Source organism: Cetorhinus maximus, chromosome 19 (assembly GCF_964194155.1).
Source record: "Cetorhinus maximus chromosome 19, sCetMax3.hap1.1, whole genome shotgun sequence".
Classification (NCBI taxonomy): Eukaryota; Metazoa; Chordata; class Chondrichthyes; order Lamniformes; family Cetorhinidae; genus Cetorhinus; species Cetorhinus maximus.
Window position 1 is genome coordinate 20,095,213 of NC_135897.1, and position 25,900 is coordinate 20,121,112.

The 25,900-nt window shown below is 47.4% G+C and overlaps 1 protein-coding gene across 2 annotated transcripts in view; it reads right to left on the bottom strand.

Moving 5' to 3' along the window:
• inpp5d (inositol polyphosphate-5-phosphatase D) overlaps positions 1-25,900 on the bottom strand; it is a 199,007-nt gene that overhangs the window by 85,745 nt on the left and 87,362 nt on the right. For both annotated transcript variants that reach the window (XM_078563554.1, XM_078563553.1), the window contains exons 13-20: positions 23,488-23,605; positions 21,201-21,297; positions 17,968-18,106; positions 15,824-15,932; positions 11,249-11,337; positions 7,861-7,942; positions 2,565-2,654; positions 1,509-1,622 (exon numbers count right to left, since the gene is read on the bottom strand). In XM_078563554.1, coding sequence (XP_078419680.1) covers positions 1,509-1,622; positions 2,565-2,654; positions 7,861-7,942; positions 11,249-11,337; positions 15,824-15,932; positions 17,968-18,106; positions 21,201-21,297; positions 23,488-23,605 — 838 coding nt within the window. The remainder of the gene's footprint in view (positions 1-1,508; positions 1,623-2,564; positions 2,655-7,860; positions 7,943-11,248; positions 11,338-15,823; positions 15,933-17,967; positions 18,107-21,200; positions 21,298-23,487; positions 23,606-25,900) is intronic.

A 25,900-nucleotide genomic window follows, 5' to 3' on the forward strand; every position in this document is an offset into this window, starting at 1 on the left:
TAGGGTCTGGAATGCGCTGTCTGAGAGTGTGGTGGGGAGACAGGGTCAATCAAGTGGTTAGGGTCTGGAATGCGCTGTCTGAGAGTGTGGTGGAGACAGGGTCAATCGAGTGGTTAGGGTCTTGAATGCACTGTCTGAGAGTGTGGTGGAGGCAGGATCAATCGAGTGGTTAGGGTCTGGAATGCGCTGCCTGAGAGTGTGGTGGAGGCAGGGTCAATCGAGTGGTTAGGGTCTGGAATGCACTGCTGAGAGTGTGGTGGAGATAGGGTTAATCGAGTGTTTGGGATCTGGAATGCACTGTCTGAGAGTGTGGTGGAGACAGGGTCAATCGAGTGGTTAGGATCTGGAATGCACTGTCTGAGAGTGTGGTGGAGACAGGGTCAATCGAGTGGTTAGGGTCTGGAATGCACTGTCTGAGAGTGTGGTGGAGACAGGGTCAATCGAGTGGTTAGGATCTGGAATACACTGTCTGAGAGTGTGGTGGAGATAGGGTTAATCGAGTGGTTAGGATCTGGAATGCACTGTCTGAGAGTGTGGTGGAGACAGGGTCAATCAAAGTATTCAAAAGACGCTAGACTGTTACTTGAAAAGGAACAATGTAGAGGGTTAGGGGACGAAGGCAGGAGAAGAGCACTAGGTGAATTGCTCATTCGGAGAGCCGGTGCAGGCACGATGGCCTGAATGGCCTCTTTCTGCACTGTATCAATTCTGTGATTCTGAACTGCTATTGACAGACTACATTCAGTCGAATCAGCTAATTATAGCACAGGAGGAGGCCTTTCAGACCATTACATATGTACCGGCACTAGATCATCAACTGGAGCTATCTGACAGGAAGGCAGACAAACAGAGGAACAGAGGGGTCAGGAGACAGACAGAGGAGCCAGGGGACAGATAGGGGGGTCGGGTAACACACAGATAGAGGGGCCGGGAGACAGTCAGAGGAACTGGGAGACAGGCAGAGGAGCTAGGAGATAGACTGAAGGGCCGGGTGACAGACAGACAGACAGACAGAGGGGCCAGGAGACAGACAGATAGAATTGCCAGGAGACAGACTGACAGAGGGGCCGGGAGACAGACGGACAAAGGGCCGGGAGACAGACGGACAAGGGGCCGGGAGACAGACTGACAGATGGGCCGGGAGACAGACAGACAGACAGAGAAACCGGGAGACAGACAGACAGAGAAGCCGGGAGACAGACATCAAAGGAGATGGGAGACAGACAGGAACACGGAGATAGACAGTGATTCTCACACAGTGAGTGTCAGTTCTGAGGAAAGATTAATGACGTTACGTTTGTTTTCTTGAAGAGTTCATTCGATTAAAATTTTCAAAATTATCTTCTTGTGGCAAGTAGGCAAGCACATGCACTGACACACACATTGACACCGACACACACACTGACACCAACACACACAAAAACACACCAACACCAATACACACACACACACACATACACAGGAAATGGGACAGTGGATGAGGGGCAATGATAAGTGGGTATTCTTACTTTCTAAGCAGCTGGAGTGGAATTCAATGAAAAACTTTGTCTTGGATTTGGTCTTCAACTTGGCTTCACACTTGATGAAATTGATTGTGCCCGGAGAAGCAGCATTGTTGGGGTCTGAGGAGTAAAGGCAAAGGGTAAGCACAGTCTGAGTTATTAATGTCGTACATCATTCCATTTTATTTCATTTCTAGTTCAAGCTCTAAACAGCATTGTCCTTCTTCCCTGGCGGTTTTCAGTTTTCCTTCCTGGATTAACTGAGCAGTCATGGAAACCATTTTATATTCCCTTTCCCGACCCGCTTCCCTTGTCTCCTGGTGGCTCTGAATCTTGAAAGGAACACAGGTTTACAGGCATTGGCTGCCTTGTGGTACCTCATCCATTTGGCTATACTTCATGTGAAAATCTATTTAGTGTGTTCCCTCTCCTCTCTGCCTGGCAGAAACAAAATAGGGGAGGAGGGGCAGTTAAAATGAGGGCAGCCACTTACCCCCTTGACCCCAATGCCTTACCGTATTATTCAGAGGCCTGAGCGGGATAGCAGTGATCTTTTCCCTGTCAGACTAGACCAGTTGGGAGCTGAATTGTTGATGGGACTGGCCCAGGGAGACAGGTAATAACATTTCACTTTAGATTTCCTTGTAGGCATACAAGAAAAACTTGGGCCTTTCTTGTCCTGGATCTCTCCAACAATCTCACCCAGAGCACCCCTACTCACTGGCCATCTATCTTGGTCCCCAACTGTGGCCTCTTGCTTCTGAATACCCTTGCGGCCACTCCTCGTGGGCACCCAGTGGTGGATCTGGCCAGGTTTGGTCAGGACAGCAAGAGAAGTTATGGTAATGAGGTTTAACCATTAAGATCTGCCCTGAGCTTGTGATCACTTGAGAGGCACTAGAATGAGCAGCTCTGACCAGCTCTGCCGGTCCCATATCACAATGTACAGGGGCTTGGCCGAGAGCTACATCCTGCAGGCATCTCCCAATTTGATTGAAACTTTAGTCCAGAATCCCTCTGTGTGCCTGAAAGAGTAAATGAGAAGATTTTGTGGCTACTGACCAGTTTTAGACACAAACTGCGTTGACACCCCCACCTCAAAGGTTGCAAACACCGGTGAATGGTCGCTGGTGACAATATCTGCGGTACAGCCTGTAATTGAACATTTAGACATCAGTTACTGCAAACTGCACAGTGGACATATTAAAAAAATATTCAGACTTGTTGCCTTGCCTCAAGACAAATGATTGACTGGTGAGACGCATTAGACGCTATTCTTTCATCTTTGCAATCTAATTGTAAGAAAGTTCCCTCTGTCTGCTATGTGTAAAGGTCTAACATGAAATTAGAACCAAGTGAATATGGCCCTTAATTAACAATTAGCTGGCCATCCCACTGACAGAGGTCATGTCTTGACGTGTGTACGAAGTGGGAGATGATTATAATGACAGGAATAAGAGGAGGCCATTCTGTCCCATGAGCCTGTTCTCCCATTCAAGAGATCATTGCGGATCGTGACCTACCTCCATATAGCTGCCTTCATCCCATATCCCTTCGTATCTTAAAAACCTATCAATTTCAGATTTAAAATTAACAATTGATATAGCATCAATTGCCATCTACAGAAGAGCATTCCAATCTTCTGTCACCTTTTGCACATGAAGAAGTCCCTCCTAAATTCACGTCTGAAAGGTCAGGCTCTAATTTTTAATCCTTATAATCCTCAATTCCCCAACCAACAGGAATAGTTTCTCTCTATCTATGCTATCTGTTCACCCTAATATCCTTAAAAACTTTGATCAAATCATCCCTTAACCTTGTAAATACCAAGGTATACAACCCTAGTTTGTGTAATCTCTCTTTGGTGTCCAGGTATCATTCTGGTAAATCTACACTGCAATACCAACAAGGCCAAAATACTCTTTCTAAGGTGTGGTGCCCAGAACTTCTTACAATAACTCCAGGTGTGGTCTAACCAGGGATTTGTATATCTGCAGCAATGGCTTCTATCCCTTTGTAATGTAATCCTTTAGAGATAAAGGCCAACATTTCATTCATTTTTTTGATTGTTTTCTGTGCCTGTGAAATTCTAATGATCTTTGTACCTGGAGCTTTAAGTCTCTTCAGACTTCCACTGTTTCTAACTTTTCACCATTTAGAAAGCACTCTCTTCTATCCTTTTGAACTGCGATGTGTATGACCTTACATTTGCCTACTGAAATCTATTTGACACACATGTGCCCATTCACTGAATCTATGAATATCTCTTTGAGTTCATTAATATCTCTTTGATGCAGTAGGGTCACTCTTCTAAAGGTTGGGAAACATCCTGGAATAGTGCAGAGAAAGCTTCATTCTGCATCTAAAAAAGGTTTTTCTGCCATATTCCTTTCGTTGGGTTAGAACAATTAAACTATCCCTCCTCATCCTTCTTAACCTCTCTGCAGCCTTTGACACAGTTGACTACACCATCCTCCATCAATGCCTCTCCACTGTCCTCCAGCTGTGTGGGACTGCACTCGCCTAGTTCCAGTCTTATCTATTTAATTGTAGCCAGAGTATCGCACTTAGTGGCTTCTCTTTGCATTCCAGCACAGTTATCTCTGGTGTCCACCAAGGATCTATACTTGGCCCCCTCCTATTTCTTATCTACATGCTCCCCCTCGGGCAAATCATCCAAAAATATAGTGTTAATCTGCACATGTATGCTGATGATACCCAATACCTACACCTCTCTTCACGCCTTCATTGTCGCTAAGTTATCAGACTGCTTGTCTGACATTTAGTACTGGATAAGCAGAAATGTCCTCTAACTAAATATTGGGAAGAGTGAAGCTATTGTTTTGGGTCCCTGCTACAAATTCTGTTCCCTAGCTACCTGCTCCATCCCTCTCCCTGGCTGAAGCAGACTGTTCACAATCTTGGTGTCATATTTGACCTCAAGGTGAGCTTCCAACCTCATATTCACACCATCACTAAAAGTGCTTATTTCCACCTCCATGACATCACCTGACTTTGCCCCTGTCTCAGTTCATCTTCAATTCCTGCTGAAATCTTCATCCGTGCCTTTTTCTCTTGTCTTAACTATTCCATTGCACTCCTGGCCAGTTCCCCATGTTCTATCCTCCTTAAACTTGAAGTCATCCAAAATTCTGCTACCCATGTCCCAACTCACACCAAATCCTGTTCACCTTTCATTCCTGTGCTCTCTGATCTACAATGGCTCCCGGTTAAGCCATGCCTTGATTTTAAAATGATCGTCCTTGCTTTCAAAACTTCCATGGCCTTTCCCATCCCTATCTTTGCATTCTTGTCCAGCTCCACAACTCTCCGAGATATCTGCGTGCCTCTAATTCTAGCCTCTTGAACATTCCGATTTTAATCACTTCATTTTTGGCTGTTGCCTAGACCTAAGCTCTGGAATTTCCTCCTGAAACCTTGACTTTTTGTCTCACTTTCCTCCTTTGAGACACTCCTTAAAAGATGTCTCTTTGACCAAATTTTGGTCATCTACCCTAATATCTTCTTAAGTGCCTTGGTGTCAAATTTTGCTTTGTAATGCTCCTATGAAGTACCTTGCAATATGTTGCTATGTTAAAGATGCTATATAAATACAAGTTGTTGTTGTAGTAATATTTCTTTAATGGGGTTACTCCGTCTTCCAGTAATGGGATCAATGCTGAGAGTTGTACTGTCCCTTTAAGTGGAGTCACTAATTGTCATTGCTAATAAGAGTTGGTGTGTTCCTTCAATAAGATTGTCAAAAGCTGTTAAGAACTAAGTATTCCTTTAATAGGATTGTTAACAGCTGAAATTTTCCACTTTTTGGGATTGTGAAGGGCATTGTTGTGGATTTACTAATGGTCACCTCCCATTGAAGAGTTCCAACTTGGTGCGTCGCTTCTCATAGTCTCAATAGCAACATGAGAGCTGATCAAACCTCATTTTAAAAAGTTGAGCTAGGTGGCTAATATGTAGCTCAAGAGCACAAAACATGACACATGGAGGCTTTTTGATGCCCAATTAGGGATGGTAGAATGTGAGAGTTAGTAATCTCAGCCTCATTATGAGGGAAAGGCAGTGAGACAGAGAAGTCCCACTACTACTCCACTCCACTCGTGGAGGCTGGTACTGGAGCAGTATAGGGGAATGTGTGAGAAGAGATCACTCCATAGATCCACTCCAAACCCCATTGTGAATTCAATGGGTGAAGCTAGGGTGATAATAGGAAAACTTTAATCCAGTCAAAGACAAATCATTGCTGCTTTGGAAAATCTAAACCACTACAGCAATCCTCCTCCTTCAGGTACTATGTCCCAAGAGGGTCAAAAGCTGCAGTGTTCATTTAATGGGTTGCTGGGAGTTGGAGTGTTCCTCATGGACTTCCATTGGATTGGTCCATACTTATGCTTGGCAAAGTACTACAGTGGTATGCCCTTGGCCTTCTGCAGTATGGCTGACCAGGAAACTCTCCAGCTTGCCACCAGGCATATTGGAAGGATTTACAGGCTGATAATTAACCTGTTTGGCTACACTATGAATGCACCTTCCATGGCCATTGAGTCTGGAAGTATGATTTGAACCCAGAACTTCTGAACCAGAGGCAGGGACAACACCTCTGCATCACAAGGTGATATTTTTACTGAACCCACATGTCCTGCACATTGAAGAACCCCAGTACCTTGAACCTCCCTGCATTCAGTGGTGATTTTTCTTACCCCTCCCACTAATAGCAGAAGAGAAAACCCCAGTCAACTTTCACCACATGCTTTTCATTTAGTAACACGGACCATAATATTTGACAAGACTGTGACAGGTTTAGATAAGGGGGACAAAGAAAAGCTCTTCCCATTAGCTGATGGTACAAGGATTAGGAGACACAGATTTAAAGTTTTGGTCAAGCGATACAGTGGGGTGTGAGGAAGAACTATATTTACACAGTGAGTGATAATGACCTGGAACTCACTACCAAGAGGAATGTGGAAGGGAAGACAATCAATGATTTCAATGTCTTTTTGGGAGGACTAACACAAGTGGCAAGAGAAAACTCTCTTGCTAGGGGTTATTGCCAATATCACCCGGTTCCCCTTCATCTATGACATCCAGGAATTTTGCTGCAACTCCAATTCATAGCCTGGCTGGCTGATCTGGAATGCATCACTGTTATCCTCTTTTATTTACAATCCACAGCATCATAGAGACATTATGACACAGAAGGCCATTCAGCTCATTGAATCCATGCTGGCTCTCCGTAGAGGAATCCAGTCCGTACATTCCCCTGCTCCATCCCCGTAACCCTGCAACTTTTATTTCCCTTAAGTGGCCACCCAATTTCCTTTTGAAATCATTGATCATCTTCACTTCCACCACCCTCGTACGCAGCGTGTTCCAGGTCAATCTCTCACTGCGTAAAAATGTTCGTCTTTGCATCACCTGAGAGGGCATGCGAGGCCTCAGTTTAATGTCTCATCTAAAAGACAGCACCTCAGACCTTGCAGCACTCCCTCAATACTGCACAGGAATGTCAACCTGGATTTTTGCATCTGAATCTCTGGATCAGAAAAGGTGAGAATTTTTTAAGAACTATCCTTTCATGGGATTTGGGCATTGCTGACAGGAGCAGCATTTCTTGCCCATCTCTCATTGTCCTTGAACTGAGTGGCTTACTGGGCCATTTCAGAATGCAGTTAAGAGTTGACCATATTGCCGTGGCTCTGGAATCACATGTAGGCCAGACCAGGTAAAGATGGCAGATTTCCTTCTCTAAAGGACATTAGTTAACCAGATAGATTTTTACAATGATAGTTTCATGGTCACTGTTAATGGAACAATTTCAATTCCAGATTTTTTTTTTAATTAATTGAATTCTTTAACTTAATGCCACGGTTCAGCTGCCTTGGTGGGATTTGAACCCATGTTCACCAGATTACTAATCCAGTGATATTATCACTACCCCACAATCTCCCCCAAATTAATGTTACCAGCTGAACCATGGCTGATCCAACTGATGGGAAACACAGCAGTGCCAGAGGTAGGTGAGCTCCCTCAATGTCTGCGTGTGTAATGTATGATGCCACTGTCGGTGTGGCTTTGCGCACATGGAAACATTGTGGACGTGAGTATTTGAGGTCAGTGCTGTTTTTGTGTCCTTGTATACAGGGGCTTGTGGACAGTGGTGAGAATGGCCTGCAGGGTTGTTTCAGTGCCAGATTTTATTATAAACATTGACATTGCTGAGGCCAGTTGTTGACTGTGTACTCACTGCACCTCAACAAGAAAAGGACATTATAAATGTACCACAGTTAAATGGTAGTAGTTCCAGCTCATACAATAAAGCTAATAAACAAATCCTCTTTACCATAAGACTGACACATGACATGAACATTGGGGTAGCTTTTCCACAGCACTCGATCACACCAGGATGGCAGGTTGTACTTTAGCTGAGAAGAGAACAATTAGTTATCAACCATGCAGGACAATGCCTCCACAGAATACCGCTCCATATTCACATCTTTCTCAAACCCCACTTTCAGGCTGTTTTCACCCAGAACTACAATCTATCTGAGATCTCGCTCCAACCCTCCAAGATCCCAATGCTGGCCTCTTGCACACCCACAATTTTAATTGCTCCATCATTGCTGGTCATGCCTTCAGCTGCTCAGGCCCTAAACACTGGAATTCCCTCCCTAAAGCCTGCCTTTTTAACTCTTGCTCCTCCTTTAAGATGTTCCTTAAAATCTTCATCTTTGACTAAACCTTTTGTCACCTGTCCTAATATGTGGCTTGGTGTCAAATTTTGTTTGATAAATCTCCTGTGAAGTGCTTGGAGTGTTTTATGAGGTATAGATGTAAGTTTTTGTTGTTGAGGGCAGGACCTGCTATGAGGCCTGGTTAAAGCTTTCCTTCATACATTGGACAACCTTGCATTCAGGGTCAGCTCATCTGCACCAAGTGTCAGAGAATGTAAATCCCTGGTGTACAAGGTCTTTGTACTGAGAAGCAATTGGCTCCAAACCATGACCAAAGGTTTCTTAATCATACTCCCCAGGATATGCTCACCTATGGGACAACAACTGACATTTCAGGGTTCTGGGACAGCATAGAAAGAGAGATGTTGATGATCATTCATTCGGTCAGCAGAGGAAGACAGAACTCTCAGACATAGGAAAATCTTGAACTAATGGAACTAATAAATATATATAGGGATGGATTTTTAGCCCTCATCGGAACTGGGTTAGGGGGAGGGTGGGAGCTAAAAATAGCTGTGCTGGCCGACGTGTTGGTTCCTCCGCTCTCTCCTATCCCAGGGCTATTTTCCTGGAGGTGGGATGAGGGAGGTGCGGCAGGGCTAGCCATCTGCACGTGGCGGGTAGCCGACTAAACTAATTAGTGGCCACTTAAGGCCAATTGAAGGAGGCTGACAGTGATTTTTCAGTCAGGTTCCAGGTTCCCAGAAATGGCAGGGGCCAATTTGACTGCCTGGAGGTGGCTACCCGGCCCAGACCCAGGGCTTAGAGGGCCTCAATACCTCCTGGGTGCAGGAGCAACCACAGGCCGCCTTGTAGGGGGGGGTTCCCTCCCAACTTTCACAGTGATGGCCTGGCTGAAAAGGCTAGGTTTAATTTTAAATTTAAAGAAGTTGGAGGGAGGGTGCCCCCATTTTGAAGTGGCCTCACTTTCACTTACCCACTGTTGCATACTGCTGCTCCTTTCAAGCTGGAGGGCCACCAATAGCTTCAGGAACCCACCCACCATCCCTAATTGGATGGTGAGCCTGCCTCTGACCACTAACTGGCCGCTCTGGGGAAAATCACAATGAGTGACTGTTTCCCACACAGTGTGGACTTCTGACCTACAGGCAGAAAGGGGTGTGCAGTACACGAGACTACGCCTGACTGAGATGTAGATTGAGTGAGAAGTTGGGAATTTAGTTCAGCCTCCAGTGGCTCGTGAGTTTCCTTCCTTGTCTCCAAGATAGGTGAATGCAACTTTCTATTACTTTATCTGTGGAAATTATTAAACCATTTGCTAATTAAATAAATAAGGTTAGACAGAAATGGCAGGGCTGGTGGTGTGCCATGAATGCTGCATGTGGGAATCTGTGGAATGCACTGCAATCCCGGACAACCATATCTGCAGAAAGTGTCTGCAGCTTAGGTAACTTTGGCTCCAAGTTGCTGAGCTGGAGTCTGAGTTGAGGACATTGTGGCGATCAAGGAGGGCAAGGGTTACCTGGACACATTGTTCCAGGAGGAAGTCACTCCCCTCAGGTTAGACAGAACTTTAGAGTTGTTCAATGGTCAGGGACAGGAGGATGTGATTGTGAGTCAGGCAGTTAAGGTGCACCAGCATTAGCCTTGACTTTGTCTAACAGACACAAAGCGCTTGCTACCTGCGTGGAAGAGGAGAACGATTGCAAGGTGGATGAGTGGACTGATCATGACTGATCGGGGGGAATAAAGAAGAATGCGGTAGTGATAGGAAACAGTATAGTTAGGTGGATAGATACTGTTCTCTGCAGTTGACAGCGAGAGTCCAGATGGCTGTGTTGCTTCCCTGGTGCCAGGGTTCAAGGTATCTGCTCAGGGCTGGAGAGGAACTTACAAAGGAAGGATACAGTGGTGCTGGCCCATGTAGGTACCAACAACATATGTAAGACTAGTCTTAGATTTCCAGAATGCATTTGATAAGGTGCCACATCAATGGTTATTGAGGAAAATCAAAGCTCATGGTGTGGGGGGTAACATATTGGCATGGATAGAAGATTGGTTAGCAAACAGGAAACCGGGTGTAAGCATACATGGGTCATTTACTGGTTGGCAATATGGAACAAATGATGTGTCACAAGGATCAGTGATGGTGCCTCAACATTTTACAATTTATACAAATGATTGGATGAAGGGACCAAAGGTATGGTTGCTAACTTTGCTGATGACACAAAGATAGGTAGGAAAGGAAGTTGTGAAGAGGACATAAGGAGGCTACAAAGGGATATAGGTTAAGTGAGTGGGCAAAGATCCAGCAAATGGAGTATAATCAGATCAGCTATGATCTTATTGAATGGCGGAGCAAGCTCGAGGGGCCGAGTGGCCTACTCCTGCTTCTAATTCATGTACGGTAGGATATAGGACATATACGGTAGGATTCAGAAACCTGCAGGGAAATTCTTGTTCATAGTGTTGTACAGCTGTGAGGAAGTGACTCAGAGAAGGATAGACCTGAGCAACACTTTGGCATCATTCAGTTGAGGACCCAGGAGGCTGAGAGACAGGTCGGACAGAAGAATATAGAGAACAGATAATGGGTGATCTTATACAAAGAGCTGAAGACAGTCTTTTTTCCAGCTAAAATTGGGGTCCTAAGTGATCTGTTGCTGCCCAGGGTGAAGGACATCATGGACTGAGGGGAAAAAATGCATATGATTTTCTCAGGCTCCTTGTTTCTACATAATGGAGGTCATGGGTTTGGGAGATGAGGAACTAACAGTGGGTAGGTGTGGGAAACGGAAATCTTCATATTGGTCCAATGCAGGTACCATTCTGCAAATAGATCTGAACTATGTTGCTGGGACAATGTAGAAAGAGCTTTACTCTCTATCTAAATCATGCTGTATATAGAACTATAGTACACTGTATAGAATTAAAGAATGGTGGACACCATAACTTAATTCCGATAAGATATAATGCACCTCGGAATTTACATGAAAATAATAAATTGATAAAGGAGCAATGATCCTTGATACTCACTCCAGTGGCTTTCTGTTTGATATAGTTGTACATGTCTCTGCTATCACGATCATAGCGATAGGATGGAGGGAAGGTGATCTCTTCTTCCTCTGCAACATGAAAAAATGCTATGATAAAAAACAATTTCTGCTTTTACCTCCCTCCTCCAGCACCCTAACATAATAGAGAATGGTCCAGTGTGCCTAGCCCTCTCATTTCCCTGTACCCTTAAAGGAAATGCCTCGCCTCTGGACACTGCCAGCTCATGAGCTCAGTGAGTCAGGGAGATCAGAGATTCGGTGTTCTTGCACCCCTTGGCACAGCGAGCAGAGTTCAGGCAGGCCTTCAGGTGTAGGGTGGCAATAGTGCACACACGGGAGAGCTCCAACACACCCGGAAGTGTATAGCGTTCACACTGGGCGTACAGCAGAGCTCCAACACTCCCTGAGGTGTGAAGTGTTGACCCTGGACCCATGACAGAGTTCTGTCAGATATTTTGCTAGATTCAATTTGCTAGATTCGCCTCCTCTACTCATTCCACCTCAACACACAACAGCTCCCATTCCTCATTAGAATTAAATAAGAGATGAGGCTCAACACTCAGTCTCAGCAGTGATTTCAGCCACAAAAGCTGATAGAGTCAAGACCAAATAAAAACAAAAGGTGCTGGACAAACTCAGCAGGTCTGGCAGCATCTGTAGAGAGAGAGACAGAGTTAACGTTTCGAGTCCGTATGACTTCTTCAGAGCTCAGTGCCGAGACCAATGCTGTCCTGCCAATATTAACGTCAGGAAGAATTTCCATCCCACAGCCAGGGTGGCCACTGGATGTCCTTCCTGCCACCCTCCTGCCCACCCCCGAACTGCCCACAATTTTACATGAGGCATACTCAGGCCTAGCCCTAATTGATGCCTTTCAGTGGCCAGTTATCGGTCATTTAAAGGCCGTTTCCCGCCCTGCCTCAACTTTGAGGCTGGCAGGAGGAGCTCAGAGGCAGGGGGGGTGCCCGGCAGGTCACCCTATTCAGGCCTCGGGTGGGAAGGAGAGGGGGTGCATCCCTCAAGGGCCCCCTTTCCACATCAGGTGACCTCCCCTGGCTCTCCATCAAGACCACCCGCCACCCCTGTCTCCCACCCACCCTGGGCCTCACCACCCTCTTCACAGCAACAGTCCCCTCACTTACCCATTTCCGGACTCCAGGAGGCAGAATCTGTGACAGCTGGTGAGTGCCAGGCCTGGCCACAGCTGTCACTGGCACTGCTGGGACTACAGAGCTGCCAGCCAATCAGATTGGGCACAGTTCTCTGAGGTGGGACTTCCGCCCACATGAGGAATGAAAATCCCATCTCCAACTTCTTGGGGTGTTAAATGGCTGGGGGTGGCTGCTGTGATTGGAGCGGACACGTTACCCAATGACTCTTTGGGTGGCTGGGCAGGAAACATCCTGCCTCTATACTTTCTTCAACAGTGTTCGGGTCCAGGAACCCACCTTCTGTCTGCTACCTCTCTGCATCTCCATCTCTTTCCCCTCCTTTAAGACACTCATTAAAACCTGGATCTTTGGCTAAGGCTTTTGCCCTAACATCTCCTTTGGCTCAGTGTCAGTTTGTGTTTGCTTATGTTCATGCGAAGCAGCTCAGGATGTTTTACAATGTTAATGGCATTAGTAAGTGTAATGCTGCTTCAGTTGATTTTCCACTGTCCAACTCGGGGAGACTGATACTGATCTCTAATGCTGCTCCTCCGTGATCTTCACAGACCAATAATCAAAACGTAGAACCTTCCGGGCTATATGGCTTTGCACCACAACAAGTAGCCACTATGATATCAAGTTCATATTTAAAACATTTAATTTTCTTCATGTCCCAGACCATTTCCAAACCAAGAATATGACCTGGATTTTCACAGTGTTGTAGCATATCCAAAATAGAGGATCCAGAAGTCCCCTCCCATATCAAGCAGAAACCATTTTCACCAGGGTTGGGAAGGGGGCCTGGGATGTGACTCTGACATTTTGGAAACCCAAACTCAGCAGGGCCATTTGCATTCAGTGCTGAGTTCAAACAAACCCCATTTTCACTGGAGCAAGGGCCTTATCTCATAGTGTGGAAGTTATGAATCCTTAGAGAAGTTGTAAATGTTCATGAAGGGCAGACAAGATATGTAGAACTGTCAAGCTATCAAGTTATTTAAATGACCAGCCCTTTAAAAATTAAAAAAAAATCTGCCCACCTGTGTTTGTGAGAGATGAAAATAAACTGTTCTGGCAGTTTCAATAGCTGTTTATTGACATAACTCTAAGTGCTATCAATATAACATTATTAATGGTTGACTGCTTTCCACAACTTATCATTATCACAGTGGAGGGCTGTAATTTCACAGTTTGATTGACAGCTCAAAGAGGTTATTAAAGGATCTTTGATGTGGGGTTATGAATACAAATGTTTGTTTTTATAGAGAATTAAGTACTTGAGGGGATTAAAATGTATTGAATGGACTTTCATGAATGAGTTTTTTATTATATACATTGGAGAAGTCTGTAATAGATGTTTAGAAATTTATTTTATTTTATCTCAGCATGGCTCCTGAGGCCTGTCCATGGTGGATGCTGAGTGAGTTGGTATGGAGGGTGTAAGAGTGAAGGGTGGTGGGTTGGGCATCATGCGTTGGCATTAAGTTGGCATAAGGGCTATGGGGGTGGGTGGGTTGGCATGAATGGGCATGGAGATGTGTGAGGGGTGAGGGGGTGTGAGGACTAGAAGGCCTAAAGTTTAAGAAAAGTTTAAGAGAACCATGGCGGGCCTTTTAATCTGCCCACCTTGGCACTTGGCAGCCCCTGTGACTGCCTCCAATCTGTGTCTGGGGGTGACAGGTCCGACTCCATCCCAAACCTGACCCCCAGAATGAAGATCCCGCCATTTGGGGCATTTTTCCTGAGGTGAGTGAGGTGAAATTTCCCAGCTTGGCGCACCTGCATTGGAAATGAAAATCCACGCCTATATCTCCATTTCCAGTGGATCCACCAGTAACACCTGTGCTTCCTCCATCTTGTGCTTTGCTTCAGATAAATATCCCTGTAATAAACCTATCCCTGATGTAGGAGTAGATTCACTCCTGGAATATTAATGATTGTCTGAATCACAGAACTTTACACCAGAGAAATTGGCTATTTGGCCCTTCACACCTGCACTGGGGTCTCTGAAAAGCATTATCCATCTAATTCAATTCTCCTGCTTTTTTTCCCATATCATCTTTTATTTTTTATTTTTTGAATATTCATTGATTTCCTTTTAAAAAATTACTATAGAACCTGCTTCAAACATTGTTCCTAATGGGGCATTTGATGTTTTCACCATCAAACACATAAGAAATCCTCCCAATGTCTCCCATTGTTTCTTTAATGATTCTCTTAAATTCATGACCTTTCGCTAATGACTGAGTAACAGTCTATATTATATTTCTCTATTTAATCTCATCAAAATCTCTCATAGGTCTGAACACCACTCTCAGATTTCCTACTAATCTTCTTCATCTTCATGAAAGGAGCTGCAGATTGACCAGTCTTTCCTCATTACTACAATCTCCCAACCCTCAGATCATCTTCGGGAATTTCTTCTGTACTCTCTCTTGGCCTTAAAATTCTTCTGAAAAAACAGCATCTAACTGTACACGATATTCTAACTCTGGTCTAACGAGTAATTTGTACCTCTTTGTTACGCTAAATCCAAGGTCCGTGTCTAAATCAGGCATTAGGACCTTGAATATTCAAATAAGGGGCCTAATGCCTGCCTCAGGCCCCCACTGCAATACCGTGTTGCCCAGAAAGCAGCTGCCGCTGGTCTACTTGTAACCCAACATGTAGTCAGCGCTCAATGGGGCCACTAAGGGCTGCCGCCAACGAGATAAGTTTTTACAAGTTACCTCGTAGAACGTAGAGCTGGAGGAGGAGGCGTGCTCCTACGTGGCTCCACATTAAACTGCAGACTACTGTAAAGATCCGCTACCCCCTCCATCACAATCTTGACTCCACCTACTAGATTACTGGGATTAACCCCCACTGTTCTATCCCCAATCCAGGCCTCTACTCTCCCCAGTCACTGCCAACTGTGACCCAGTTTTTCCCAATCATGATTGCTGCTACCAACATGCTCCCTGTCACCTTCTGTCCTGGAAGCACCTGGCCCACCCAACTCTTCAATCCTCTTTAACGGCTTACCTGAGGGCCATTGCGGGTGTTGCACCAGCCCAAGCATCCAGTCCTCTTCCCTGGCGAGCTGCCTGAGGCACCCAATAGGTGCCCGCAGCTTGCAGGGTTGGTGATAATGTGGCCAAGGCTCAATACCACCTGAACCTCTGACCTATCTAGTCTGCTGTGGGGAATGTTAGCTCCCTGCCTGTATGTGGTTGCGCTCAAATTTCTAGGTTCCAGAATCCCTTTTTAAAAAAAAAATACATTTATCTTTTTTCTGCCCCACATTAATAAATTTGTGTATTTTAATCAGGCTCAGGCTGAGGCCCAGGCCCATTGAGGCCCAGACCCAGGGTCTGGCCCTTCACTCAGCCTCATATCCCTTGCACTTTGCTACATGTTCTTACGGAATTGAAGGAAAATCTTATTGTCATTCTTCTCCATGATCAGCTGGTCCTTGGCCAGTAGTTCCTGGTACTGTTGCTGCTTGATTTTCTCCACAATATTCTCTGCCTCCTGCTCGAAATCAAAAGAGGTTGGATCACAATGTCATCCTGCATTATAAATCCCTACCTCAGTGAGGAATAATTTTAATACATTTTTAGGAAAAGGGAAAAAGGAAAGTCTCATAAAATCCACATGTATTAATTAAATGTTTTGTGTTATTGGTCCAGTTGTATGATTACAATGAACTCAAAATGGTCACTGAGCTGTTTATTTCTATGCTTGAAAGGGTCTCATATAAAATGTTATATTCTGATTATTTTGAAGGACAATATTGTCAATTTTTTCCTAAAGGAAAAATTTCCTACTGGGGCATCATTCCACAACCATTCAGTACCACAAGTGGCCATTCATGTGTTAGTCTAAGCAGATTGACAGCAGACTGTTTTACAGTAGGTGTATCATCACAGTGATGTCTTCACTTATCACACACACACATGTAGCACACAGAGGAAATTTGAGTGATGTTTATTCTTTTTTTATTCACTCATGGGATGTGGGTGTTGCTGGCTAGGCCAGCATTTATTACCCATACCTATGCCCTTGACACTTATTTAAAGTTTGCCCTTTAACCACATTGTAGGCCAGTAGATTTCCTTCTCTAAAAGGTGAACCAGAAGGGTTTTTTGTTAATGGTTTCATGGTCATCATTAGACTTGATGATGACTTTAATTCCAGATTTTTTATTGAATTCAAATTTGAACTCGGGTTCCTAGAGCATTACCTTGGGACTCTGGATGACCAGTCCAATACCACTATGCCACTGCCTCCCCATAGTGCTGAGGCAATTATAAATCCAGCTGGGATTTTCTTAGCTTTCTCCCATGTGGTTTCCTTTAGAGAATGTACCATGGACCAACCAAGCGGACAACAAGGCCCCATATCCAATGCTTCATCATCCAGTCTCACTCTGCACTCTTTAGGGATCCCAGTCAAAATGTCTGCACTATCAGAAAGAAATATAACTTTCTGGCTTCACTTTCATTCATTGCACATATGTTATCCACTGTATAATCCCACCAGGGAAATTCACCCAAGAGGTGGGACCCCTGTGTCAGTATCACTGCACCTTACATTACTGAAGCTCTGTTTCCAGGCCTCTGGTGATGACAGTCTGAAGCCGACCTTTACAATTAGAGAGCGTTGTCCTCCAAGGAGCATCATATCTCCCCTTTCAGAAATGAAAGGCTGTCTGTGGCCACGTATGTGTGGGCACATCTCGTGTTGGCGTATTCATAAGAACATAAGAAATAGGAGCAGGAATAGATCATATGGTCCATGAAGCCTGCTCTACCATTCAGTAAAATTCTGAATGAATTTCTACCTCAACTCCACTTTCCCACCCTGTCCCCATATCCTTTGAATTTCTTAGTGCCCAAAAATCTGTTGATCTCAGTCTTGAATATGCTCTTCAACTGAGCATCCACAGCTCTCTGGAGTAGAGAATTCCTAAGATTCCTGCGTATCTGCTCAGACCCTTTGTAAAATGCCTCACTTCTGCCCAGTTTAGCAGTGGGAGGAAGGGCAGCTGTATAGGGAATGCATTACTATATATATACATGTATATATACACACACAGAAAAACAAAAATCAGAACAAAGACATATTTGAACAAGTGAATGATTATTTTTCATTAAATGTAAGATTAATATATCTTGAAAAATTTGTTCAATTCTCAAATGATGTGAAAATTGCACGGAACCCTTTTGGGATGTTCGGGGAACTCTTGGGTTCTGGGGAACCTTGGTTCAAAAACCGCTGGACCCAGGTCTCCACACTCCTTAAGGCATTGCATTAGGCCAAGTGACTTCACTCACTCCTCAGTCATCAGTTGGGGTGACATCAGCTTCACTACCTTTCATGGCTGATTAGCTGGCGCCCACCTTTCAGGCTCACATAGACAGGTGGTGCAAAGACTGCTGACAGCGTCAGCCAGCACCTTCAGTAGAGTGGGGGGGAAGAATGATGTAGAGAGGATATGCAAAATGGGATCTGTGCGACTGTCACTGTAATGGCAATGAGGGATAACACAGTCTGCCATCCTGACCTGTGTCGGAAGCTCCATTCTGTAGTTCAAATCTCCAAGCCAGAAGAGATGTGTGAATCGATTAGTGATATCAAATGGACCTAACTTCTTATCTCCAAGGTTCAGAAAGCGCAAGATATTGATGTAATTCTGGTTTCGTCTGTCAAAGGAGAAAAAGAGAACAGATAAGAAAAGGCTGAGGCCCTTAAAAACAAAGAGATTCTGTGAACTTTCCTTCATTAAAATGGTGTTTTCCTTTTCTGACACCTTTGCACTGGGGTTCATAGAATCATACAGCACAGAAGGAGGACATTTGGCCTATCATGCCTGTGCTAGCTCTTTGAAAGAACTAGCCAATTAATCCTACTCCCCTGCTCTATCTCCGTTGCCCTGCAAAGTTTTTCAAGTATTTATACAATTTGCTTTGAAGAGTTATTGTAGAGTCTGCTTCCATCACCCTCTCAGGCAGTGCATTCCAGATCATAAAAATATTTCCTCTCATCTCCCTTACCTTTAGTTCCATTGGAAACCAGTTGCCCTGACCAAATGAGGTTACTCGACTCAGCATGGTCAAGAGGCAAAGACTGGGGTCTTCCTGCTCCATGTGGTTCCAGATGGTCTATTTATCATCAAACAGTTCAAAATGTAGCATGGCCAATTTTATGAATGAACCCGAGCTACAGGAACCCTGGTCCAGAAGCCATGTGTATTGGGATATCTTGGGCAGGCACCAATTGCACGGTGATATAGCTAGGCAAGCTTCCATGAAAGAAAGAGTAGCATTTATACAACACCTTTCATGGCCTGAGGACACCCCATAGTGCCCAACAGTAAATGAAGTACTTTTGAAGTGTAGTCACTATTGTAATGTAGGAAAAGTGGAACTGAATTTGTGCACAGCAAGCTCCCACAAACAGCAATGAGATCATCTGTTTCTTCAGTCATGCTGGTTGAAGGATAAATGTTGGCTAGGACACCAGGAGAACTCCCCTGCTCTTCTTTGAATAGTGCCATGGGATCTTTTACATCCACCTGAGAGCAGATGGTTCCTTGGCTTAAAATCTCACTTAAAACAAAGCTTCCCCAGCACTGCAGTACTCCCTCAGTACTACACTGCCTAGATTTTGTACGACCTTCGGATTCGGAGGCGAGAGCATTATCATGGAGCCACGGCTAAAATGGAAAATCAGTTGCCAAGGGTTTGAGAATGAAACTAAATCAGAATTACTTGTTGAGCCAAAGAGACTTTCCAAAATCTCCAATAGTGCTGCATAAATCCAAGCCTTTCTTTGCCAAGCATATCCTCAGATCAATCATCCCTCATAGTTTGCTATCATCGACAAATGGGACCAATTTAAATTGATTTTCTGAATGCAAAGAAGGGACATCTTCCTGCAGGAAGTACAACTTAAACCCAAGTGACACATTTACCAAAATCAAAGCAAAATACTGCAGATGCTGGAAACCTAAAAAAAAAAAGCGCTAGAAAAACTCAGCAGGTTTAGCAGCATCTGTGGAGAGAGAAACAAGGTTAATGTTTCGAGTCCAATACGACTTCTTCAGAATAACATTTACCACTCAGGTAACACCTCACCGACTATTTCAACCCTGCTGTTTTCTTGAGCCATTTCGATGGGCCACTGGACATGCCAACCAGTAAGAAGTGCTGGGCACCCAGCAGAGACCCCACAGGCTATGTTTCAAACATTTTTCTGGGCCTGAGAGGAACAGACGGGCACCTCCAGGCCCCTCATAAAAATCTCAACTTTCTCCCTCCTGTGCTCCTCCATCTCTGTGCCACAAAGCCCTCTAACCACCCCGCTTCCAGTGATTTACTCAACTGTTTGTCCCCAGGACATCCGATCTTCACAAGTTAGGAACCGGTGAATTGCCTCTGGACACCTGATTCGGGCAGGCAGCAGTCCTGAGGAATTCAAATGATGCCTTTAAATTGGACCAGGCCATCCACTGCAAATCCCTGGCAGTCTGCCCTCATTTGTATTTCTGCCCTCAGATTGCTGTCACAAATATAGTAGTAGTTGCATTACTGATCGTTGGGGCATCAGAGAGCTTTCCACAGTCCAATTGACATGACACTTCATTAAAACGTCAAGGAAATTGGTTAGGCAGCACTTCACCCTTCTCAATCAATGAGAATGTTTGTCACTGGTATAGCAGAGGGGTCACGCTGGGTTCTCAAATCTGGCACTGCCTCCCCAAGTCGCACCAGGCCCCGCGGTTGCCAAAGCAGCTGTTGGCCAGGTTCCCACTTACATGTGGTGATGGCAGGGGAAAGTACCAGGCAGAGGAATTGTTCGGCCCCAGGGTGTCCCTTTGGGGATGGAGGCGATTTTCGTTGAGGGGTTCATGGGGATGGTGGAGCCAGAAGCAGCAGAGCCACAAAGAGTGGGCTAGAGCATGGCCTGATGCAGCAGAGCCACTGCGACCACAGGAAAGAAGTTTGCTGCTGTGGGCAGGGTCAAGTTGATTGTGTGGAATAGTCCCGTTGGTGTGGTTGAGTGGGACAAGGTCAGCCCCAAGATTTCCAGCAGAGCAGCCAGGGACTTGAAGGTAAAACTCATTGTCTTCTACCAGTTGCAACTGGAAGAATTGGATTCTTTAATCAAAACTACCATTGCTGGTGGTTGGCATTGCTCCTCACATTCACAACTCCCTGATTGGCAAAAGGCAAACGGTGGAACTATTTGGATTGGGGGTGAGCTCTCAATGATTTGTTTCCGTTTTAACATGTCAAGCAAAAGTCGTCCATTGTAAAGTAAGGTCATTTCTTTAGGATAAGCTTTTTCATGAATGTATTCATTGGTTTGTTGCTGGTGGAATAAACGACCACTGTGCTGGAACACTTGTGCCATCTTTACCTGGTCTGGCCTACACGTGATTAGAGGTTCACAGCAATGTGGTTGACTTTTAACTGCCCTCTGATATGGCCGAGCAAGTCATTCAGCTCAAAGACAGTTAGGGACGGGCAACAAATACTGGCCTTGCCAGTGACAGCCACATCCCATGAACGAATAAAGAATTCTATGTCCTTAAATCCCGCATTACATGAGGTTATCAATATGCAGATTTATGCCCAATACTTCGACCCATTTAAAATAGTTCATTACGATATTGTGTTGGTTTAATTGTCCAACAAACATCACTATCCCAATGAATTTTAAACAAAGCGAGAATGTGGGGAACACCACCATGTGCCTAGAAGGAAAATTCCATCAGTTCCTCCTCCCTCTTACCTTAGCTTCTTCTCACTTCCTGAGGTCAGGTGACTGTTGACAAATCCAAAGGATGTACCATTAAACATGAAGGATACTCCCACCGCACCTTTATTACCTGAGAAATAAAATACAGTTTTTCAGCTGATTCAAACTAAAATCTTATTCAAGCTTTCAGTTATTTAATACCCCATATTCTACTATCAACCATCTGAACACAACACACCCAACAATAAACCAATCAAGTAGTCCACATCCCAATACTAGTCATCAGAATACTCCACATCCAACAACGTGCAATCACTCCCAATTAATTCAAACCTGATTCTTATGGTCAGGAGAAAGGGGGTACATCTAACATTTCATCTTGGTTTGGATTTAAACCAATGTAATGGAGGTGAAAGGACACAGCAGTACCAGACTGTATAGTAAGACAGTCTGTAGCCAAACTTAGCATTCAGTTCCAGAGTGTGAAAAGACAGTGTCTGACCCACTGTCCCACCCAGTCCCAGAGTGTGAAAGGACAGTGTCTGACCCACTGTCCCGCCCAGTCCCAGAATGTGAAAGGACAGTGTCTGACCCACTGTCCCACCCAGTCCCAGAGTGTGAAAGGACAGTGTCTGACCCACTGACCCAGCCAACCCCAGTGTGTGAAAGGACAGTGTCTGACCCACTGTCCCACTCAGTCCCAGAGTGTGAAATGACAATGTCTGAAAGGACAGTGTCTAACCCACTGACCCACCCAGTCCCAGAGTGTGAGAGGACAGTGTCTGACCCACTGTCCCACCCAGTCCCAGAGTGTGAGAGGACAGTGTCTGACCCACTGTCCCACCCAGTCCCAGAGTGTGAAAGGACAGTGTCTGACCCACTGTCCCGCCCAGTCCCAGAGTGTGAAAGGACAGTGTCTGACCCACTGTCCCATCCAGTCCCACAGTGTGAAAGGACAGTGTCTGACCCATTGTTCCACCCAGTCCCAGAGTGTGAAAGGACAGTGTCTGACCCACTGTCCCACCCAGTCCCAGAGTGTGAAAGGACAGTGTCTGACCCATTGTCCCTCCCAGTCCCAGAGTGTGAAAGGACAGTGTCTGACCCACTGTCCCTCCCAGTCCCAGAGTGTGAATGGACAGTGTCTGACCTACTGTCCCATCCAGTCCCAGAGTGTGAAAGGACAGTGTCTGACCCACTGTCCCACCCAGTCCCAGAGTGTGAAAGGACAGTGTCTGACCCACTGTCCTTCCCAGTCCCAGAATGTGAAAGGACAGGGTCTGACCCACTGTCCCTCCCAGTCCCAGAATGTGAAAGGACAGTGTCTGACCCACCCAGTCTCAGAGTGTGAAAGGACAGTGTCTGACCCACTGTCCCACCCAGTCCCAGAGTGTGAATGGATAGTGTCTGATCCACTGTCCCACCCAGTCCCAGAGTGTGAAAGGACAGTGTCTGACCCACGCAGTCCCAGAGTGTGAATGGACAGTGTCTGACCCACCCAGTCCCAGAGTGTGAAAGGACAGTGTCTGACCCACCCAGTCCCAGAGTGTGAATGGACAGTGTCTGATCCACTGTCCCACCCAGTCCCAGAGTGTGAATGGACAGTGTCTGATCCACTGTCCCACCCAGTCTCAGAGTGTGAATGGACAGTGTCTGACCCACTGTCCCACCCAGTCCCAGAGTGTGAATGGACAGTGTCTGATCCACTGTCCCACCCAGTCCCAGAGTGTGAAAGGACAGTGTCTGACCCACTGTCCCACCCAGTCCCAGAATGTGAAAGGACAGTGTCTGACCCACTATCCCACCCAGTCCCAGAGTGTGAAAGGACAGTGTCTGACCCACTGTCCCACCCAGTGCCAGAGTGTGAAAGGACAGTGTCTGACCCACTGTCCCACCCAGTGCCAGAGTGTGAAAGGACAGTGTCTGACCCACTGTCCCACCCAGTCTCAGAGTGTGAAAGGACAGTGTCTGACCCACTCTCCCACCCAGTCCCAGAGTGTGAAAGGACAGTGTCTGACCCACTGTTCCACACAGTCCCAGAGTGTGAAAGGACAGTATCTGACCCACTCTCCCACCCAGTCCCAGAGTGTGAAAGGACAGTGTCTGATCCACTGTCCCACCCAGTCCCAGAATGTGAAAGGACAGTCTCTGCCTCACTGTCCCACCCAGTCCCAGAGTGTGAAAGGACAGTGTCTGACCTGTGGCAATTCAACGACCCCATAGACCCGCTCAGCTTAGAAAACACCATCAGTAAAACTCAGCCAATGACAGACTATGTTCCCACAATACATTTCCCCAAATTAATGATCCAGAAACTTTGTACCGAGAGCATTGGCAATCCCAGTTTTGACGCTGCTCGTGGATATGTGACTGATCCGATTTGCGTGTTCCGGTTTTGCCAGGATAACTATCCGGATATTCCACAGGGTCTGTGTTGCAATCTTTGAAGCAAAAGAACATTCAAAACATCAGAAATAAGAAACTGAAGTCTGTTTCCTTGATGTATGATATTTTTGTTGTGCATGTTAGTGGAAGGGCTGGTGGAGGAGGAGCGGTTGGTGGAGGAGGAGCGGCTGGTGGAGAAGGGGGGCTGGTGGAGGAGGGGCTGATGGTGGAGGAGGGGCTGGTGGTGAGGAGGAGGGGCTGGTGGTGGAGGAGGGAGGTGATGGTGGTGGAGGAGGGGCTGGTGGTGAGGAGGAGGGGCTGGTGGTGGAGGAGGGAGGTGATGGTGGTGGAGGAGGGGCTGGTGGTGGAGGAAGAGGGGATGGTGGTGGAGGAGGGGCTGGTGGTGAAGAGGAGGGGCTGGTGGTGGAGGAGGGGGGATGGTGGTGGAGGAGGAGGGGGGATGGTGGTGAGGAAGGGCTGGTGGTGAGGAGGAGGGGCTGGTGGTGGAGGAGGGGGGATGGTGGTGAGGAGGAGGGGCTGGTGGTGGAGGAGGGGGGGATGGTGGTGAGGAAGGGCTGGTGGTGAGGAGGAGGGGCTGGTGGTGGAGGAGGGGGGATGGTGGTGAGGAAGGGCTGGTGGTGGAGGAGGGGGGGATGGTGGTGGAGGAGGGGGGATGGTGGTGAGGAAGGGCTGGTGGTGAGGAGGAGGGGCTGGTGGTGGAGGAGGGGGGATGGTGGTGAGGAGGAGGGGCTGGTGGTGGAGGAGGGGGGATGGTGGTGAGGAAGGGCTGGTGGTGAGGAGGAGGGGCTGGTGGTGGAGGAGGGGGGATGGTGGTGAGGAGGAGGGGCTGGTGGTGGAGGAGGGGGGGATGGTGGTGAGGAAGGGCTGGTGGTGAGGAGGGGGTGATGGTGGTGAGGAAGGGCTGGTGGTGAGGAGGAGGGGCTGGTGGTGGAGGAGGGGGGATGGTGGTGAGGAGGAGGGGCTGGTGGTGGAGGAGGGGGGGATGGTGGTGAGGAAGGGCTGGTGGTGAGGAGGAGGGGCTGGTGGTGGAGGAGGGGGGATGGTGGTGAGGAAGGGCTGGTGGTGGAGGAGGGGGGGATGGTGGTGGAGGAGGGGGGATGGTGGTGAGGAAGGGCTGGTGGTGAGGAGGAGGGGCTGGTGGTGGAGGAGGGGGGATGGTGGTGAGGAGGAGGGGCTGGTGGTGGAGGAGGGGGGATGGTGGTGAGGAAGGGCTGGTGGTGAGGAGGAGGGGCTGGTGGTGGAGGAGGGGGGATGGTGGTGAGGAGGAGGGGCTGGTGGTGGAGGAGGGGGGGATGGTGGTGAGGAAGGGCTGGTGGTGAGGAGGAGGGGCTGGTGGTGGAGGAGGGGGGATGGTGGTGAGGAAGGGCTGGTGGTGGAGGAGGGGGGGATGGTGGTGGAGGAGGGGGGATGGTGGTGAGGAAGGGCTGGTGGTGAGGAGGAGGGGCTGGTGGTGGAGGAGGGGGGATGGTGGTGAGGAGGAGGGGCTGGTGGTGGAGGAGGGGGGATGGTGGTGAGGAGGAGGGGCTGGTGGTGAGGAGGAGGGGCTGGTGGTGGAGGAGGGGGTGATGGTGGTGAGGAGGAGGGGCTGGTGGTGGAGGAGGGGGGATGGTGGTGAGGAAGGGCTGGTGGTGAGGAGGAGGAGCTGGTGGTGGAGGAGGGGGGGATGGTGGTGAGGAAGGGCTGGTGGTGAGGATGAGGGGCTGGTGGTGGAGGAGGGGGGATGGTGGTGAGGAAGGGCTTGTGGTGAGGAGGAGGGGCTGGTGGTGGAGGAGGGGGGATGGTGGTGAGGAAGGGCTGGTGGTGAGGAGGAGGGGCTGGTGGTGGAGGAGGGGGTGATGGTGGTGGAGGAGGGGCTGGTGGTGGAGGAGGGGGGATGGTGGTGAGGAAGGGCTGGTGGTGAGGAGGAGGGGCTGGTGGTGGAGGAGGGGGGATGGTGGTGAGGAAGGGCTGGTGGTGAGGAGGAGGGGCTGGTGATGGAGGAGGGGGGATGGTGGTGAGGAAGGGCTGGTGGTGAGGAGGAGGGGGGGGATGGTGGTGGAGTAGGGGCTGGTGGTGGAGGAGGGGGGATGGTGGTGAGGAAGGGCTGGTGGTGGAGGAGGGGGTGATGGTGGTGAGGAAGGGCTGGTGGTGGAGGAGGGGGTGATGGTGGTGAGGAAGGGCTGGTGGTGAGGAGGGGGTGATGGTGGTGAGGAAGGGCTGGTGGTGGAGGAGGGGGGATGGTGGTGAGGAAGGGCTGGTGGTGAGGAGGAGGGGCTGGTGGTGGAGGAGGGGGGATGGTGGTGAGGAAGGGCTGGTGGTGGAGGAGGGGGTGATGGTGGTGGAGGAGGGGG